An 18,647-nucleotide genomic window follows, 5' to 3' on the forward strand; every position below is an offset into this window, starting at 1 on the left:
AACCATAGCCCGCGGCTACTGTATAGAATTCAACAGTTCCCCAACATACCCCCACGGGGACGACGCATGACACCAGAAAACCTCACCATCCTTCTACAGGAAGTGGAACATCTACTGGAAAAAGGAGGTATAGAGGTCGTGCCTCTATCTCGGGTAACGGAAGGTATTTATTCAGTGTACTTCCTTGTACCCAAAAAGGACCTAACCATGCGCCCTGTATTAGATCTGCGCCCAGCGAACAAAAAAGTTTTGCATGGTAACCTTACAGGAAGTAATCCCCTTGCTGTCACAAGGGGATTACATGACAACACTGGACATGAAAGATCCATACTTTCATATTTTAATGTTGCCAGCGCACAGAAAATACCTCAGGTTCATGATGGAGGACAAACGCTACCAGTTCAGAGTGCTACCCTTCGGGATAGCATCAGCACCAAGGGTATTCACGAAAGTACTGGCAGCGGCCCATCTGCGCAGGTTGTCCATCCCAGTATACCCTTACCTCGACGATTGGCTCAACACAGGAGATTCTTACGAAACCTGCTTCTCCAATACCCAAAAGACTGTAGACCTTTTGTTCCAACTGGGCTTCGCCATCAACAAGAAGAAGTCCAGCTTAGACCCCAGCCAGATCAAACAATTCCTAGGGGCTCTAATTCGAACAAAGGACGGCCGCGTCTTCCCCTCTAACGAAAGGGTCCAAAACATGCTGTTTTAGATCCCCCAATATGTGGCAGGTCGAGAGGTGACGGTACGCAAAGCAATGCGCTTGCTAGGAATGATGGCGTCATGTATGTATTTGGTACCTCACGCGCGCCTGCGCCCAATGCAACAGTGGCTCAACAGCCAGTGGTGTCAGGCCAGCAGACAATGGGACGATCTAGTGGTGGTCTCGCAGGCCTTGGTTCTCTCGCTACGGTGGTGGACAAAGGAAAACCTGCTAATGGGGAAACCTTTTGCCACACCCGCAGTGGAAGCCACTCTAACCACAGACGCATCCTCACAGGATGGGGGGGCTCACCTATCCCATCAGACTGCTCACGGAGTGTGGACTCCGAGCGTAGCATCCAAGCACATAAATCTATTGGAGTTACTGGCGGTGTTCAAGGCACTGAAAGCCTTCTAGGAACACCTACAAGGAAAGACAGTGATGGTCCTCACGGCCAGCACCACAGCCATGTACTACCTCAACAAGCGAGGGGAACCCACTCTGAAGGACTGTCCAAGCTGTCCCAGAACATCTGGAAGTGGGCTCTCAGACACATGTTCCTACTGTCACAACATTTACCAGGGGAACTCAATCTGCTAGCAGAGTAACTCAGCAGAGGTTTCCCCCTGCCCGCAGAGTATGAATGGCGGTTACACGAAGACCTCGTCTTCGACGTCTTCACACAGTGGGGTTTCCCAGAAATAGACCTGTTCGCAACTCTGGAGAACTCACAATGCCAAGATTACGCCTCCAGGTACCCTCAGAACCAGTCCAAGGGGAACGGTCTATCGATTCCATGGTCAGGGAAATTTGTTTACGCTTTTCCCCCGAATCCCCTTCTCAACACGATTGTGCACAAGATGCACCGGGAACAAGCCACCATACTAGTGGCCCCTATGTGGGCCCTGGCAACCATGGTTTGCTCATCTGATGGAGATGTCTTTCTCCACCAGTGAAACTGCCATGCCCGTACGACATGCTGTCACAGGACAAGGGCAGGATACTGCATCCATGCCCTCAAACCTTGAACTTAGCAGCCTTGCTCCTGAGGTCATAGAATTTGGACATTTACAACTTCCACAAAGGTGCATGGACATCCTCAGGGAAGCTAGAAAACCTAACACTCGTCACTGTTATTTTAGAAAATGGAAGAGATTTGTCATCTGGTTTAGAGGAAGAAGCATCAACCCCGTTGACTGCTCTCCCACACAAATTGTCCTGTACCTGACCTATTTGCTGGACTCGGGTCTAGTATTCAATTCTATTAAAGTCCACCTAGCGGCACTTTCTGCATACACCACTTCCCAACTTAAAGTGTCATGGTGGAAAGTCCCAGTTATCAAAGCCTTCATGGAAGGGGTAAAAAGGATACACCCTCCAATAGCAAACCCAGCTCCCGGCTGGGACCTAAATGTGGTACTCACCAGGCTCATGGGTTCACCCTTTGAACCCATGCACAAGGCAACTCTTAAAGACCTCTCTTAAGACTGCTTTTCTAATAGCTATCGCCTCCATTAGGAGAGTAAGTGAACTACAGGCTCTTTCTGTTCTAGACCCCTTTGTAACGGTTCAGAGATGAGGTGGTTCTACGCGCACACCCAAGGTTTGCACCGAAATTCATCTCGAAATTCCATGTCAACCAGTCAATAGAACTACCAACGTTCTTTCAAAATCCCTCAAATCTAGGAGAAAGAGCCTGCATACACTTGATGTGCGCAGAGCTGTCATGTTTTATATGGAAAGAACTAGACCGCTGAGAAAGACTCATCAGTTCTTTGTCTCGGTGGCAGCAGGAAGAGAAGGAGATGCAGTATCAAAGTCCACTATATCTAGATTGATTGTTCAATGCATCACTCTGTTATACTCTTGCTAAGAGAGAACTACCCTTCAAGCCAAGAGCACACTCTACTCGTGGCACTGGAGCATCCATAGCATTCATTGCAAATGTTCCTCTTGAGTCCATCTGCAAAGCAGCAACCTGGAGTTCTGTACACACCTTTACAAAACATTACTGTCTAGATGCCCACTCTAGAGCGGATTCCCAGGTGGGACAAGCAGTATTAAGACACCTTTTCTCTACTGTTTCTTCTCACAACCCACCTCCAACTACGGGTACTGCTCGCTAGTCTATGCACAGCATGTGATTCTAAGCAGATTAACAAACATCAGAAGACAATGCATTACTTAACGTAAAAGCATTTCTGATGGTTGTATCTGCTTAGATTCACATGCGCCCACCCTTCCTCCCCGCTCGGATTGAAGGAACATAGACATCCTTTTTATATCTCTTTTCTGTACTCGCTCACGTCTAGAAGGCTCCCTCAGGGCAGAAAAAGTACAGAGGGACCTCAACGCGTGAGGGGTTGTGGGTACACTGCATGTCACTATAGGGATAGTGTTACAGACACGCCTTGTCGACGTCCCCTTTTCGACTATGAAAAACAAAATGCAATACTCCGCAGTGACCACTGGATGTCGGACTATGCACAGCATGTGAATCTAAGCAGATACAACCATCAGAAATGCTTTTACGGTAAGTAATGCATTGTCATATATATTCATTGTGATTCAGGTGCTTAGTCCGGGGTTCTCTCTCAATTCCTGCTAAGCCATTCTTTTGAGCTTATGCCACTGCTAATTCAGTACTACCTGGTGTAAAGACTTGGCAATTAGTTATTGAGCTGTTTATTCTGGTTATGAAGTGGATCATGGTATGCAAAGGATGGTTTGTGTACCAGGATTCCAGGTTCCAAATTATTTTGCTGCTTTATGCAGCATCTTCAGAGATGTTTTGCAGCTGAGCCTTCTGCAGGAGCATGCTTCCCACACAGTTGTGAAGGAGGGAGAGCCACAGACTGATGAGTAAGAGTAACAATCACCAGATAGGTCATTTGCTGGAATTCATTTTTTTTCTTTTGTATTTTATCTGAAAACAATCTGTTTTGCAGCATAGTTTGGAGAGAACAACGTCAATGTAGGTTTTCGTTTTTTTTGTTCCTAGACCCAAGATAACATCACTGTGAGATGGGACCTGGGCCTAAACAAGAAAAGAATTGCGTATTTCACCTTGCCAAAAACAGACTCTGGTAATGATCATGTATTTCTTCAAATGTTTTGTTAATCAAGTTTTGTGGCCATGTATGAAGTCCAGGTACATAAAGTACTTGTATTGGAGTGTAACCGTAAAGGGCCCATGGCAGTGCATCAGAGTTGTGGTTTTGAAGCACAGATGTTGAATAGCAATGGTTTTTTATAACGTCTTCCTATTTAGCAGACCTGTGGAATCCAAATATATTTATGGTATTTGAATGCGGACGTAGCTTCGAGAAGCAACAGAGCGCTTTACAGAGGTATACAACAGTAAAGATGCATAACTGAGTGCTCTTCAGAGGTAACAGAACCAATATACAGCGGTGGGTGGGGGATACAGAGGGGCGCCCAGAGGAGGGTTTCAGCTGTACCGGGTGGTGGGGAGACGAGCGGTAGCAGCGTTTAGCGGGCCTGGAGGGGCGATGTGATGGCTTAGGTGTCGAGGCAGAGGGATTCCTTGAAGAGGTGGGTCTGACTTCCTTTCTGAATTTTGGGGGCGAGTCTGATACTGACGGGAGGAGGTTCCATAGTCTTGGTGCATAGGCCTAGATGGCTTGTTTCCTGGTCCATTCCTTTTTGGGTACAGTACATGACACTACGGATAGTATTACAAACCTGCCTTGTCAACGTCCCATTTTGAATTTCAATACTTCAGACCTACCACTAGATGCCGGGCTATGCAAAGCATTTGAATCTAAGCAGATGCAGGCATCCGAAAGACGATTATAGGTATGTACTATTCATATAATTGAGTGGGGATAGATGCCCTCCACTGTTTCCACAGTGTTCTTTCCTACTCTAGGAAACCCAAAGTATCCTGCCTGGACCAGTTTTGAGGGACGGGGTCCTTGGACCTTGCTTTGAATCAGTGGTAGACTATTGCCCTATTGAAAACAGCACATTTAGTACTCCAATGTGATGATGAGCTTTCCTAATTATTGCATCCTAAGATGGTGGAGAGTGTAAATGATCCATATTTTAGATGGATGTTCTTGAGATAGATTTTAAATGATGTTGCGAGTAGACTGCCTGATTTACCAGGCATTCTATAGTTTGTTTCAGGATCTTTGAATCTCCCTCTTTGTCATATATTTTATCAAAAGTACCACACAACCTCTACAGCAGATGCATAGCACTCTTGAGCTACCATATTGCCAATATTTCTGCATGTCCTGCGGTTACTTTAAAACCTCTCGGGGTGTCATCCTTACAGTTAGTGACAACATATGAGCATGTGGCCAAATGTGAAAAGCTGCTTATAATTAGTTCAATAAAAATAATTTGACTGTTGCACCTTGTGGTTTCACTCATGGTTTTCTTACCGGTGGTCTTTTGTTTCAAACAATTCTATCATAAACTACGTGACCTGTGCAGAAGAGGATGTTGGATACTGGTTCAGGGAATGGTACTAGCATTTGTCTGCATGACAACCGCCATATCCTGAGAAGATCTTACTTAATAGTTTCTTTCCAATTTTCAGTGTATCCCTAAAGGTTAGAATTAGACATCCGTATCTCAGTAATGTGCAATTAAAAGATTAACATGCATTCGAAAACACTCCTTTGGGGCACTTGCGTAGTTGGGCCATCTGTCCCACTTGTCTGCGAGTCCCCAGTCAGCAAATTGGTTTCCCTTTCACATATATGTATGCCAGTTAAAGACGTACCAATTTGGAAGGGGTCCCAATAGAGCTACATTTGGTTGTTAAATGCCTGAGGAAAAACATAGGCCAGGAGGATGAGTATACATTTGGCATTTACTGCCTTTACCTCCATGAGGGAGAAGCTTGTGAATTATGTAAATACCTGTACTCCAGGTAGTGATCAGATAAGGTTTCGAAGTTGGGATATTTTACTGCCCATTTATGAAATGTGGGATTACATTGTTTTTTGTTTTTTTTGTTGGTGAGTAAATCGCAATGGAAGAAATGTATGAGCAAGGAAACCTATTTTAACTATGAAACAGATGTTTCTGTAATATTTCTTTGCACCTGTGTATTCACAGGTTACCCCTATCTCCTGTTCGTCTAGCAAAGTACAAGCCACACACTATGACATATGGATGGTCATATCAATGAGAAAATGCTTGTATAAACACCCAGACTCAGTGTTTCTGCTACTGTTGAGACAACATATAGCATAATTTATTGCATACCAATAATGTATCTTTCCTTGGACATATTATACAAAACACATCACAAAACATGACTAAAATAATTCAAATGGGTTATCTATAGAATTAATTTTCTTGCATCTAGTCATAGGTTTTCGTTGTTTTCACCATCTATCTCGTCACAAAAGTTTAAGTACGTACAAGTTGTTTCTCAAACAAATATATCTTTGAGCTCGTATGCCAACGCGTTTCAGCCTATAGCCATAGAATAAACCCCATTATTAAAGGTTTTTCCGGAGGCCTTCATCAGGACAGATTATTTTCTTCTGATCATTGATAGTTTTTTTCCCCTCCCCTTCCTTCCCATTTTAAAAATCAAGAAAACTGAGTCAATTGGGTGAGCAGTATCAGTTAAATAAAACTGCAAGGAGAGTGGGACTATGCTACTAACCTTTCTCTTAGTAGACTTGGAACAGGGACCTCTCTTGGTGGGTTCCTTTTACTGGGCCCTCACAAAATGGGTCTGTTGGACAAACTTTATAGGCAATTTTGTGATGTCATCAAATTATGGCTAATAAATACGGCACCTACCTGGCCAGTGCTCAGTGTTCCATGTAATTCCTACAACTGATATAGAAATCGAGGAGACCCAGAGTTGTAATCCCATATTGTAGCCTGTTTGTGAAAACTGAACAGATTCACATTACTGCCAAAAATGCTGCTGATTATTTCTTAACTCGTGCTCTAATTATGCCTAACATACGGCATTATCTTCTGTCTAGCTACACTCACATTTACTTGGTCAGAGAATTTTTTGTGCGTGAATAAAATGTTGCTATAAGTTTTAATTTTTCAAAATGATAGACCAACTTCTTCAGGTATTTTTATATATGTGGAGCTATAAACCCTGTTTTGGGAGCAGCACTACAGTGCATTACTTTGTTGTGGAGCTTGTCTTATATGCATCATTTTACCTTCACAACCGCATTGCTTGCTGGTACTGAGGTCAAACCTCTTCCCTCACAAGCGGGACGTCGACTGCGCATCGTCTTACCTTCTGCTTGAGTCCAAAAAATGTGCTTGTTCCGCTCTCAATACTTATTCGAGACCCAAGACAGACGCCGATTGAAATGAATTTCTCGTGTCTTCTATTCACGGGACCGCCTCATAGTACTATGGACATATAAAGGGGACTAAGTCCCTTTTCGAGGAAATGCATAGATTCCATGTGTGAAATGCTGAGTTACGCTTCAGTGGCAGAGACGTGCTGTTGAAAACATGGAACATATAGAGATAGAGAGGGGATCAAAACTTCCAATATTCCCTCGTGTGCAGGTTGCATTTTGCATTACCTTATCAATGTATTATTTTTATTTTATTAATTGGGTTAGTTGTAACCCATTGGTTTTAGGGTGATGAAAACATCATCAAAAAATTAATATATTTGATGTTAAACCACCCATTTCCTTATTATACCACTCACGGATGACAAAGCCGCAGCAGCTCTATGCATGCATTTGGGTAATAGAGTTGAACAGGGATTATCTATCAAAAACAAGTTGTGACCTCTATTTTGCTCTTAAACGGGGACAATGTCTTTTCCCCTGATAAATATTTATTTGAGAACCAATCCTAATGCAATCAGTTCACATGGGGTATATGTCTCAGGTGCTAGAAAAATGTGTTGCAATGCATGATTGGTGATCATTACCATATAATCATATTTTGTTCATTCACTATAACCTTTCGTTTCCCAATGTGTACCTGCACAGCATGAATAAACATTCTTTATTCCTTTTGCAGCAGATGGCTCATCCTGCCTCACCTTTTGTTTCCCGTTTAACAATTATTGGCTACATGCATGCAATTAATTTCAGTCTTACATATCGAAAAAATACCCACTTTGAATGGATTGTCTTCCAACGTATTCCTCATCTTATGATATTCGTATCCTGCCAGCTTTGCTGCTTTGGCAAAAATGCTCTCGCCAGAGGGCACTGTGCACAAGGTTGTGGCGTCGACGTCCCTCGACGGGCTCCGTACCATGTCAACATCACCATCAGTATAAATAGCTTGTGCCACGCCCATTTGCTTCAATTACCCCCCGAACATATCCCGTAACGTTCTAAATCCCCCCTGATGCCAAGCTTGAAAAGCAGTAGTGATGTGTCCCGGTGTGAACTGCGGGTTAGTTAATAGCGGTGTGTAAGGGGATGGGTGCATCGTTAAGTGGGCCTGCTGCACCGCCTCGTCCCAGGTACAGGCCACCAGAGCCAGGATTGCACTACAGTACATCCGAATCGGCCTGTCCTGTTTTGGCTTTCACAAGACCCCTTCGAGATCCTCCCCCAGAACCGCCCTGTCCATGGGTTTACATACTTTCCCCGGTCGTCTTTTTGCCAATCCCGGAGCACCTTCAGCTGAGCCGCCCTATAGTACACCCTGAAGTCGGGTAGCCGCATACCCACCCGCTCCGTGGGGGTTCTCATCACCTTGGCTGCTTCCCTTGGGGGCTTATTGGCCCACACAAATCTTGTTCAGAGACCTGAAAAAGGCTGGGGGAATGTGCACCGGCAGGGCAGGGAAGCAGTACAAGAGCTTTGGGAGTACGGTCATTTTTAGAGTATTTAATGCGTCCTAGCCAGGAAACCGCTACGGGCCCAAGTCTATCATCTTGCTCTTTAGTTTCTCCAGCAGGGGCGGATAGTTCACATTGTACAATTGTTCCACCCTATTAGTCAGTTTTATTTCCAAATAGGTGATAGTGTTTTACCCATCTGTAGGGAGAAGAGGCCTTACCCATCTGTAGGGAGAAGCGGGCTACTGGCGTTGGGACTGTGAGGTTGAGAATTTCATTTTTAGAGGTATTTATTTTCAGACCCGCCACGCTACCAAAGTGGGCTAGCTCAGCTTCTACTGCGGGTGTGGCTGTACTCTGACTGGTCCGGGAAAGTATCACATCGTCGGCGAAAGCTGCAATTTTGTGCGCTTTCCCTGCGAATGGGTGTCCTGTTATGAGCTGATTGGATCGCACTGCTTCGAGGAACGGTTCCAAGCGGATGGCATGCAGCATTGTGGAGAGTGGGAACCCCTGTTTGGTGCCCCGCTCGACATACACCGGGTCTGACAGTTGCCCATTCACCGCCAGCCTGAGGGTTGGATTTCCGTAATTGGCTCTAATCCCGTCCATGAATTTGGGGCCAAATACCATCCTAAGCATTGTTGCAAAGAGGAATCCCCACTCCACCCGATCAAACGCCTTCTCTGCGTCAATTGCCATCAGGAGAGCGGGAATTCCTCTCCTTTGGGCCTTTGCTATTAAGTGGGCCAGCCTCCTGGCATTATCGCTGGTCTGCCTGCCTCTGACAAATCCCGATTGATCCGGGTGGAGCAGTTTAGGGACAAGATGGTCTAATCTCTTTGCTAGGATCTTGGCGTGTATTTTAGTCTACATTAATTAATTAATGCTATGGGATGGTAGGAGGTGCACTTGGTTGTGTCCTTGCCCTTTTTGTTGATGAGTACTACCTTCGCCTCCTCCATAGTTCTCGTAGTTGCGCTGTCCTGTCCTATTTGATTGAAGAGCGTGGTTAGGATAGGGGCAAGTGTTTCCTTAGGCCGTTAATAAAACTCCACCACATAGCCGTCCGGGTCCAGCGATTTAAGATTAGGCAGAGCTCTAATTGCATCCATGACCTCGTTCTCTATGATAGCCCTTTCCAGTGTTTCCCTCTCTTGCGTTATGCATGGTAAGTTAACCCTATCTAAGTCATTTGATTGGGAAGCCTGCGCCGGAGTATCAGACGCGTACAGGGCCGAGTAGAATCGGGTAAATTCCCTTAAGATGTCCTCGCTTTTGGTACTAATGGTCCCTCCCCCAGGTTAATTTTTATTGTCTTTCTGCTCCTTTCTTGGCATTCTCGAGAGCAGCCGGTCGGCCTTGTTAGCTTTAATATAAAATTTCTGCCTGAGGTGCAGCAAACTCTGCATAGCCGCTCGAGTCTGGATCAGATCCAGCTTGCCCCACACTGCCCTACACTCCCTTTTGGTTGCCTGGGTCTGATTTATCCCCATTTTAGCAGTTATACCCTTAAGTGCATCTTCTAGCTGCGCCTCCACTATTCTCAGTTCCCTGTCCCTTCTCGCTTTAATCGCTATTATTGCCACTATCGGGGTACCCTTAAAGGCGTCCCACCTGACTTGGAGTGACGTGTCCCCTGCGGAGTTCTCGGCAAAGTAGCGTCCTATTTCCTCCTCAATCTCTCGGGCCAATACTTGATCTTTAAATGGGGGAAATAGGGTAGCTCCATTTCCACAGACCAGAGTGTCTGCCCTTCGCATTCAGGGATAAAGTCAAGGGGGTGTGGTCAGATAGGGTTGTGATGCCCATAGAGATATCTAGAGCCCTCCCCAGCAGATAGCCAGCTGTAATCTATTTGTGAATGGGACCGGTGGGCATGTGAATAAAAGGTATACCCCCCTGCTTCTCCCCGGATCTCTCGCCACGCATCAACTAGGGCCAGGTTGCTGATTTTCTTCAGGTCGTGTGATGGTCTCCCCTGTGGTTCCCGCCCCTCCCGCCATTCTGTCTTACGCTGGGTCCCAAGCGATGTTGAAATCGCCAGTAAGAATGATAGGGGACTTGCTGAACTTCTCAAGCTTTCCCGAAGAACTTTGGAGAAGGCTGTCTTGTGCTGCATTTGGGGCATATATCGTTGCCACTGTGAGTCGCTTATAGTGACCTGGAGTAGCCCCAAATCTTGACCCTTCCCCAGTCAGCTGTACGAACATGGGTCTCTTGGAGCGTGATGTTGTACGGCCTTTGGCGCCCAATAAAGCGCTCTACTTTCTTGCGTTTGATCGCTGAATTAAGGCAGTTTACATTGCGGGAGAAGATCCTCAATATGTGTTGGCTAGCCATAATGATTCACGTGAAAGTAAGAGATCTCCCAAGTTGCCCTGCTTTAGCATTCCGCTCTCCTCCCTTGGGCTCCCCCTTTCTGTTTGCGCTGTAGCACCCTTAGTTTTGCTTCTAGGGCAATGGTTCTCCCAAAACCCCCTTCCCGCCCCCTTCCCTCTGGCAGTGTGGAACGACTGGTCTCAGCCCCTCTCGAATCAGAACCTCGAGTCTCAACAACCCCCACTCCCTTCAGCCCCTTGCAGGCGTTTCTGATAGACTTGGCCTTACCAATCAATTTTTCCTACTTCTATGCCTTCTCCAGGCATCCTTTTCATGGTCCGTCAGCCAGGTCCCGTTTGGAGCCTCACTCCCGTGAGGGGCCAATAATTTCCGTGATTGCTGTCTGTTCCTTGGCGACTGACCTTTCAGGAGCGGTTAGTTGTCGTTTTTCCTCGACTTCTTGGAGAGGGCCGTGGACCATTCCCACTCTCTACAGGCGGTTCTCTGGGATGGAGGCGGAGTAGATGGTGATGGCGCATCCTCTTCCACCCCCAGCAAGGCGAGACCCTGTTCACAGGTAGTAATCTTCTGAGGTTTCCCTCTCCATTCAAAAGCCAGGCCAAAGGGATGTAGCCATCTATAGCAAATGCCTTGGGATCTTAAGTGGGAGAGTATCGGTCCCATTCTTCGTTTGTTTAATGTTGCTTGCGCCAGATCCTGATGCAGCGCCATCTCTGCCCCATTATAGGGGAGTCTGTCGGCCTTCCGTGCTGCTGAGAGGATCCGCTCCTTCACTGAGTAGCTGTGCAATGCCACAAGGACATCTCTGGGTCTAGTGCCCGGCCCTGCTCGTTTCAGACACACTCTGTGTATCCTATCGAAGGCGATGTCCTCCGTCCCAGCCGCTTCCAGGGGGTCCACAAAAATGCCTTTCAGTTTGGGGGAGGTGTTGGTTCTGGGTGTCCTCCGGAAAGGCCTTAATACGAATGTTCGAACGCCTAGGCCTGTTCTCTAAATCTCCCACCTGGAGCACCAGGTTATGCATAGCTGTCGCCAATGTGTCCAGGAGGGAGTCGGTCTTCCTTGCGTCCTCAGCTATATCGTGAATTGCCCTCTGATTTGTGTCCACCCTTTCCTCTTTCTTGCTGATGTCCCTTTTGATCTCCTGGAGGCCCTCCGCCATGTCCTCCCTGAGGGCGTCCATTTGCTTTTGGCCAGCTGTGGTAATCTTGTCAAGTAGGTCTGCCAGAAGGAGCTTCAGTGTTGCCTGAGTGATGGGTTGTTCTGGAGACTGCAGGTCCGCCGGGGGATCCCCTGTGGGCCACTCATTAGGGGATGTTGCCAGGTGTCCTCCGTGTCCTTGGCCCATATCTTGGTCAGAGCATTCTCCTGCAGTCTCCTCAGGGGTCTTTGGAGGGATTGAGTGTCCTTGGCTTTGTTCTTGGACATTGTGCCAGCAACTTAGGGTGCTGAGCTCAATGTTTGGACTTCCAGGTTCGCCTGGTGGTGGGGCACCCCAACGGGGGATAGGTCACGGCCCGACCGGGCCTCTGCTGGAGGAGGCCCTCCTCTACATTCCACCGCATTGGGCGAGTATGGTTGGGTGCCGATATGGAAGTCACTTTGTGGGTGCTGGTGGTCGGGGTAGTCCTCTGAGTGCCACTACACTCCCCCGAATCAGTCTGAATTCTCTGGTGTAGGTGGGGTCTCCCAGAACGCCCAGGAGAGAGTGACGCCGGGCCCCGGCACAGTGGTGGTCTGGTCTGTATGCCATAGGGTCAAGAAGATATGTGGCGCCGTGAAGAATTGACCAATGAGGGAGGTGAGTGGACTCTCCTATGCAGAACAAGGGCCCCCACGGAAGAGGGGGGGTCTCATGAGTGGGAAGGGGGGGCAGTCACCGTTTCTCCCTTGCGCCTCCCCCTTCTAAGTTGCTCCCTGGGCGCCTGAGAAATCCAGCCCCAAGAGGTTAGTCAGTAGGGGGTGCGCTATATCAGATGCGGGGCACTTCAGAGAGGTGGGTCCTGTGGGTAATGGTGGGTATAAGCCCAGGGAGTGGGCTACCGCTCGACCACCCACCCCCATCGGGGGTACCTTACAGAAGTTGCCTGGGGACGCAGTGCGATGTCCTCTGCTCCGCACCAGCTCCGCTCAGTGCAGCTCCCCCTGGCTCACACTGCGTCCCACTGGCGGGCCCGGGGCTGTGCCCCGTAGATGTCTCCAGAGGGGCGAGAAGTCGTGGGCCGAGCAGCTCTCTTCAGCGGGCCGAGGCTCCCACGGGCACTCCTCCAGCGCTGGTTGCTCCTCTATCGCCTCTGCTGGTATGGGCGGTGCTGTCAGCTGGCCAGCACCAGCCTCAGTCCCTCGCCGATCGAGTCTGATCGCACCCCCAGGTCCCTCCACTTCCTGAGGGCGGCGAGCCGAAGAGGTGGAAGAGGGAAGCTATGTGGAATCTGGCTTTTGCCGCACCACGGATCCTCTAGGCTACGGTCTGATGCGTTTTCCCCACCTCCTGTCGTTGCTTGGCTGCCGGAGGTGTTTACAGCCCGGGTGCCTTGCAGGTAAGGCAGGCCCCGCTCGCATGACCACGGGTCCGCCTCCTCTGGTCCTTCCGGGGCCGACGGTCCCCCCAACTCCAGATTCCCAGGACGCTGCGGCTGAAAATAGTCAGACCCTGCTCCCTTATAACCGCGGGGCCTCCCGCCTTCAATTACTGGCGCCTGGGGAGTGCATTGTTGGTCAAGATGTATAATTGCAGTGCCTCAGGAGCTCGGTGGCCGTGGTGTTCTCCAGCATGGGGTCTGGCATGGATTCACATGCTCATGAATATTCCCCGTCAGGCTGGGAATCCTCGGTAAAGAAAAAACCAGTATCCGTTTCGTTTCTGATCTGTCTTTCGTAGTAGTAACCAATCACTGGTCTCTGCGTCATACTGACCACAGCCAATGACTGCCCTCTACCTAAGCACCGCCTCTGGCAGCCATCTTCAGATTTTTACCGCACGTTCATGTGTTGGGATCCTCGTGCTATTGCTCTCGAGCGTTAGTGCTATTTTTTCACGTTTTTTCTCAAAAACTTCGTTTTTTTCGGTCAAAAGAGCCTCAAGCTCCACCGACTCTCCATCCGATCAACGGGGACCCGTGTCGGATTCGTCTGCGCCCCTCAAGGGTGAAGATTTCGTCGAGCTACGCTTTTGGAGGACTCTAGAAGTTTCTCATGCCCGGACATGTTCCAGGAGAAGGGAAGCTCGACGCCCGGAAAGCTGTTCAGGATCTGCCCTGGATGCCAGCTACAGAACGTCTTTAAGGAGGACGAACACTCCTTTTGTCTCTACTGCCTGCATGAGGACAAGACGCACGTGGAGAAGGACTGTGCGTTTTGCGGCAATATGTCGGAGCGGACCATGAAGGACCACCATCAACGTCTCGCCAACTGGCTGGAAGGGAAGAGCCCGTCAGGCGAGAGGAAGAAATCCGAGCGGTCTTCTAAGACCTTTGAGGACGCCCCGGCGACGGGGGTCCAACACAAAGCCAAGCACCGCGAGTCCGCTGGCACCGGGAGCGCCGAACGGTCGGGCTCTACGGGCGCCAGGCAGGGCGCACCCTCCCCGGCACCTTCAGCCACGAGCCAACGCTCTGGGTCGGGTAAGAGGAAGGGCGAGCACCCGGCGAAGCTCCTGGAGAGGCCACGGTCGAGCTCGAAGGCCCCATCGGAGGGGGAGCGAGGCAGTGTCCCCCCCCCCCCCCCTCAAGGATAAGGCGGTGAGCGCACCTAAGGTGGTGAAGGCCTTAATCCATCCGGCCAAGCCCTCTATCGATACTGTCGCGGCGGCCCTGGCTCAGCCTGTGGAGGCTACACCAGTGGTGGCGACCTCGGGGCTCAGAGTCTCCCTGCCACCTCGGAGGGAGTCCCCTTTTGTGCCCATCGATAGGACCCCCGTGAAACCCCCGGCGGGGAAGAAAAAGGGGGGGCAGGGCGTCGTCATAGATTCGGCCTCAACCTCAGAGGAAGAGCTGATTGAGGTCTTAAGCCACGGCCTTGGCGTGGAAGAAGACCGGCCCGTCGGGATGGATCCCGACGCAGGTGACGACAACATCGTCGAGGGTGCCGACGGGGCCCCTGATCGCCCGTCGGATTCCCCTCTGCCAGTGCCGCAAGACAACTCTGCGGCCATTTTGTTGGCTATACAGTTCTTATGGTCAGAGATAAGGACAAGACTACCGTTGCCGACGGAGGAACCTCTCCCGTCGGGGGGTCCTGAACCGGGACCTTCTGGTGCTCCCCCGCCCAAGAAAAGAAGGATTCACCCTCCACCTCCTTTTCAGCCGTCGCGCTCCGTCCAGCCCTCCTCCCCGTCCACCCGAGGGGATGATACGGGGACTGACACGGCAGCGACGGGTACGGACGACGAGGTATACGACGAGGATCTACCGTCGTCACCTCCCACCAGGGCTTCTCCGCCCGACGAGATTGGATCGTTCCACTCCATGATCACCAGGGCATCCGAGCTTTTCCAACTCTGCACTGAGGAGAAGAAAAAGGAAGGATTCCTTTATCAACGGCGCAAGGCCAAGAGGAAGACGGTCCTCGCAGTGCCTCTACTGGACGACATTTGGGATAAGGGCCTCGCCCTCATCAAGAACCCTTACACGACGCCAGCTAGAAGAGACCGGTACGAGAAGAAGTACCGGGTCCCGGGCGCGGCCCCCCTGTGCCTCCGGGCGCAGCCTACCCCGGACTGTCGTCTCCGCGGCGGCCAGGAAGAAAGCGGGGGGGGGGGAGGTGCGGCCTCCACATCGACTTCCCCACCGGACGGCGAGGGAAAGAAATTGGACGCTATGTTACGCAGGGTCATCTCGTCTGCAGCGACGACGATTAAAATGGCCAACGCCTTGGCTATCGTGGCCCGCTACGACAGGGAGCTATGGTACAAACTGGCTCCCCTGCTGGACTTCCTACCGGACGACAAGAGGGCGGATGCCCTGGAGATCCTACAGGAAGGCGAGGTGGCCTCGGACCACGCCATCACTATTGCGACGGACATCGCCGACACTGGGTTTCGCCAGTTGGGCAACGGCGTGTGCCTTAGGCGGCGTGGATGGCTCAAGGCTACGGACTTCCGTCAAGACGTACAGACCAGATTCCTGGACATGCCGTTCGATGGGAACAACCTGTTTGGGAAAACAGTGGACGATTCCCTTCAGGCCATTAAAGCGGACACTGAGATGGCCCGGGCCCTTGGGGTTCTGCAGCAACGACGGACGCCCTTTCGGAGCAGCGGAGGCAAGGGCGCCTCCAAAGGTTCCGGCGGCGCTTTCTCCACCTACCGTCAAGCGGCCCGCTCGTCGTCTCAGGAGGCCTACAGAGGACGAGGCAAGTCTGGCGGACCCCGCCGTCGTCGCCAAGAAGGTCAAGGCGGCAAAGCCTCGTCGAAACAGGATTGAACCGGCCGTGGGGTCGGGCCCCCACCGAAGCACCCCGGTGGGAGGCCAGCTGGCGAGCTTCGTCAGCATGTGGGAGTCCATCTCCACCGACCGTTGGGTGCTGGACGCCTTAGCCCGGGGCCACGCGCTAGAGTTTCAAAGAAGGTGCCCGCACGTCCCCCCCGTGGAAAGGAAAGAGCTTCACGTCCCTCAGCTTCTCCTGGAGGTAAAGGCGATGGTCAGGAAGGGCGTCATCGAACTCGTCCCAAAGAGGCTTCGGGGCTCCGGAGTTTACTCGAGATACTTCCTCGTGAAGAAGACGACGGGAGGATGGCGCCCCATCCTAGACCTGCGACGTCTGAACAAGTTCATCAAGGCGCAGAAGTTCCGGATGGTCACCCTCCAGCACGTCCTGGAGCAGCTGGAGGAAGGAGACTTCCTGTCGTCGTTGGATTTGGAGGATGCCTACTTCCATATTCCCATCCTAAAGGGGCACCGAAAATTCCTCAGGTTTGTGGTCCAAGGGCGTCACTACCAGTTCAAAGCCCTCCCCTTCGGACTACGGTCGGCACCCAGGGTATTCACCAAGTGCCTTGCACTGGTGGCAGCGCAGCTGCGCCGCGAGGGGATCCACGTCTACCCCTACCTGGACGACTGGCTCATCCGAGCCAAGACGAGGGAGCTCTCCGTGGAGCACACGGCAAGGACCGTCCAACTTCTCACGGACCTGGGATTCTCTGTGAACTACGCCAAGTCCCACCTGGTACCCGCGCAAAACGCACTGTTTCTGGGAGCAAAGCTCGACAGTGTCCCTTCTGGCCTCCCCGTCGGAGGAAAGGACCAGGTCCATCCTGGGCAAGGTACAGCGGATGTTGGTTTCCGACGCGGCCAAGGTGAGGTCCATCAAGTCCCTCCTCGGAATGATGTCTTCTTGCATCTACCTCATTCCCATGTGCAGGCTCCGGATGCGCCCGTTGCAGGAGTTCCTGGACGCGCGCTGGATCCAAACGACGGGCGGCTTCGAGGAGAGGATCACACTCGACGAGAGTTTCCGCCGAGCGGTCCGGTGGTGGGGCAACCGCGCGCCTCTCACGGCGGGCATGGACTTCCAGACCCCAGACCACCAGGAGACAGTGACCACGGATGCCTCCCTGGAAGGGTGGGGAGCGCACACCGAAAATCTGCACGCGAGAGGCCTTTGGCTCCCGACGGAGAAGTTCCTCCATATATCCGTCCCTCAAGGGCAAGGTGGTGAGGATCTTCACCGACAACACCACCACCATGTTTTACATCAGGAAACAGGGCGGAACCAGGTCTCCAGCGCTGTCCAAGGAGGCGCAGGACCTGTGGCATTGGGCCGTCGCCCAAAGGATGTTTCTGGTGCCGTTTCATCTGGCAGGGATAAAAAACACCATCGCCGACTCACTCAGCAGGGAGCTGCGCTCGTGCCACGAGTGGGAACTACAGCAGGATCTAGTGGATCGCCTCTTCCGACGGTGGGGCACACCCCAGATCGACCTGCTCGCGACGGCGACGAACTCCAAGTGCCGGAGGTTCGCTAGCAGGTTTCCCCAGGCGAGGAGCATGGGCGATGCTTTCTCGTTCCCCTGGGAGGGCCTGTTCCTCTACGCGTTCCCTCCTTTGCCACTGCTAATCCGGCTCGTCAACCAGCTCAAGAGGTCACGGTGCAGGATGATCCTCGTCGCACCTGCGTGGCCGAGGCAGATATGGTTCCCGGACCTTCTGGACTTGTCAGCGTCCCCGCCAATCAAGCTGCCGGTGGACGCGGATCTACTCTCCAGGGAAGGAGGCGCCATCCTCCACCACGACCCGAAATCGCTGAACTTGCAGGCCTGGCTCCTGCAGCGCTAGAGTTTGGAGGATACGACATACCGGCCGACTGCAGAGAGGTTCTTGCAATGGCCAGGGCGTCCTCGACTCTTAAATGCTACGGACACAAATGGAAGAGGTTCTCTGTCTGGTGCCACGCACAGAAGATTAACCCTCTATGGATTACGGCTCCCCAGGTACTGCTGTACCTGCTGACGCTGGCCAAAGCTGGACTGGCACACGCGTCCATCAAGATTCATCTTGCTGCAATCTCCCGATACACCAGAACCACGGGCCGGCCCTCCTTGTGGTCTCATCGTCTGGTGAAAGAGTTCATGAAGGGACTGTTCAGATCGTTCCCGCCGGTGAAGGCGCCGGCCCCGGCGTGGGAGCTCAACGTGGTGCTGACCAAGCTCATGGGACCTCGGTTCGAGCCTCTGCACTCGGCCCCGTTGAAGTTTGTCGTGGAAAACAGCGTTTCTTGTGGCCATCACCTCCGCACGACGGGTGGGAGAGATCCAGGCCCTTTCCTGCAAGGCCCCGTACTTGACTTTTCACGACACGAGGGTAGTGCTCAGGACGC

General features: G+C 51.3%; 1 protein-coding gene across 3 annotated transcripts in view; it reads left to right on the forward strand.

Annotated features, from left to right (window-relative positions):
- The window catches only part of UPF1 (UPF1 RNA helicase and ATPase), a 1,138,135-nt gene that overhangs the window by 187,404 nt on the left and 932,084 nt on the right, over positions 1-18,647 (forward strand). For all 3 annotated transcript variants that reach the window (XM_069649320.1, XM_069649322.1, XM_069649321.1), the window contains exon 7: positions 3,711-3,795. In XM_069649320.1, coding sequence (XP_069505421.1) covers positions 3,711-3,795 — 85 coding nt within the window. The remainder of the gene's footprint in view (positions 1-3,710; positions 3,796-18,647) is intronic.

This window comes from Ambystoma mexicanum, chromosome 1p (genome assembly GCF_040938575.1).
Source record: "Ambystoma mexicanum isolate Mex_15411 chromosome 1p, UKY_AmexF1_1, whole genome shotgun sequence".
NCBI lineage: Eukaryota > Metazoa > Chordata > Amphibia > Caudata > Ambystomatidae > Ambystoma > Ambystoma mexicanum.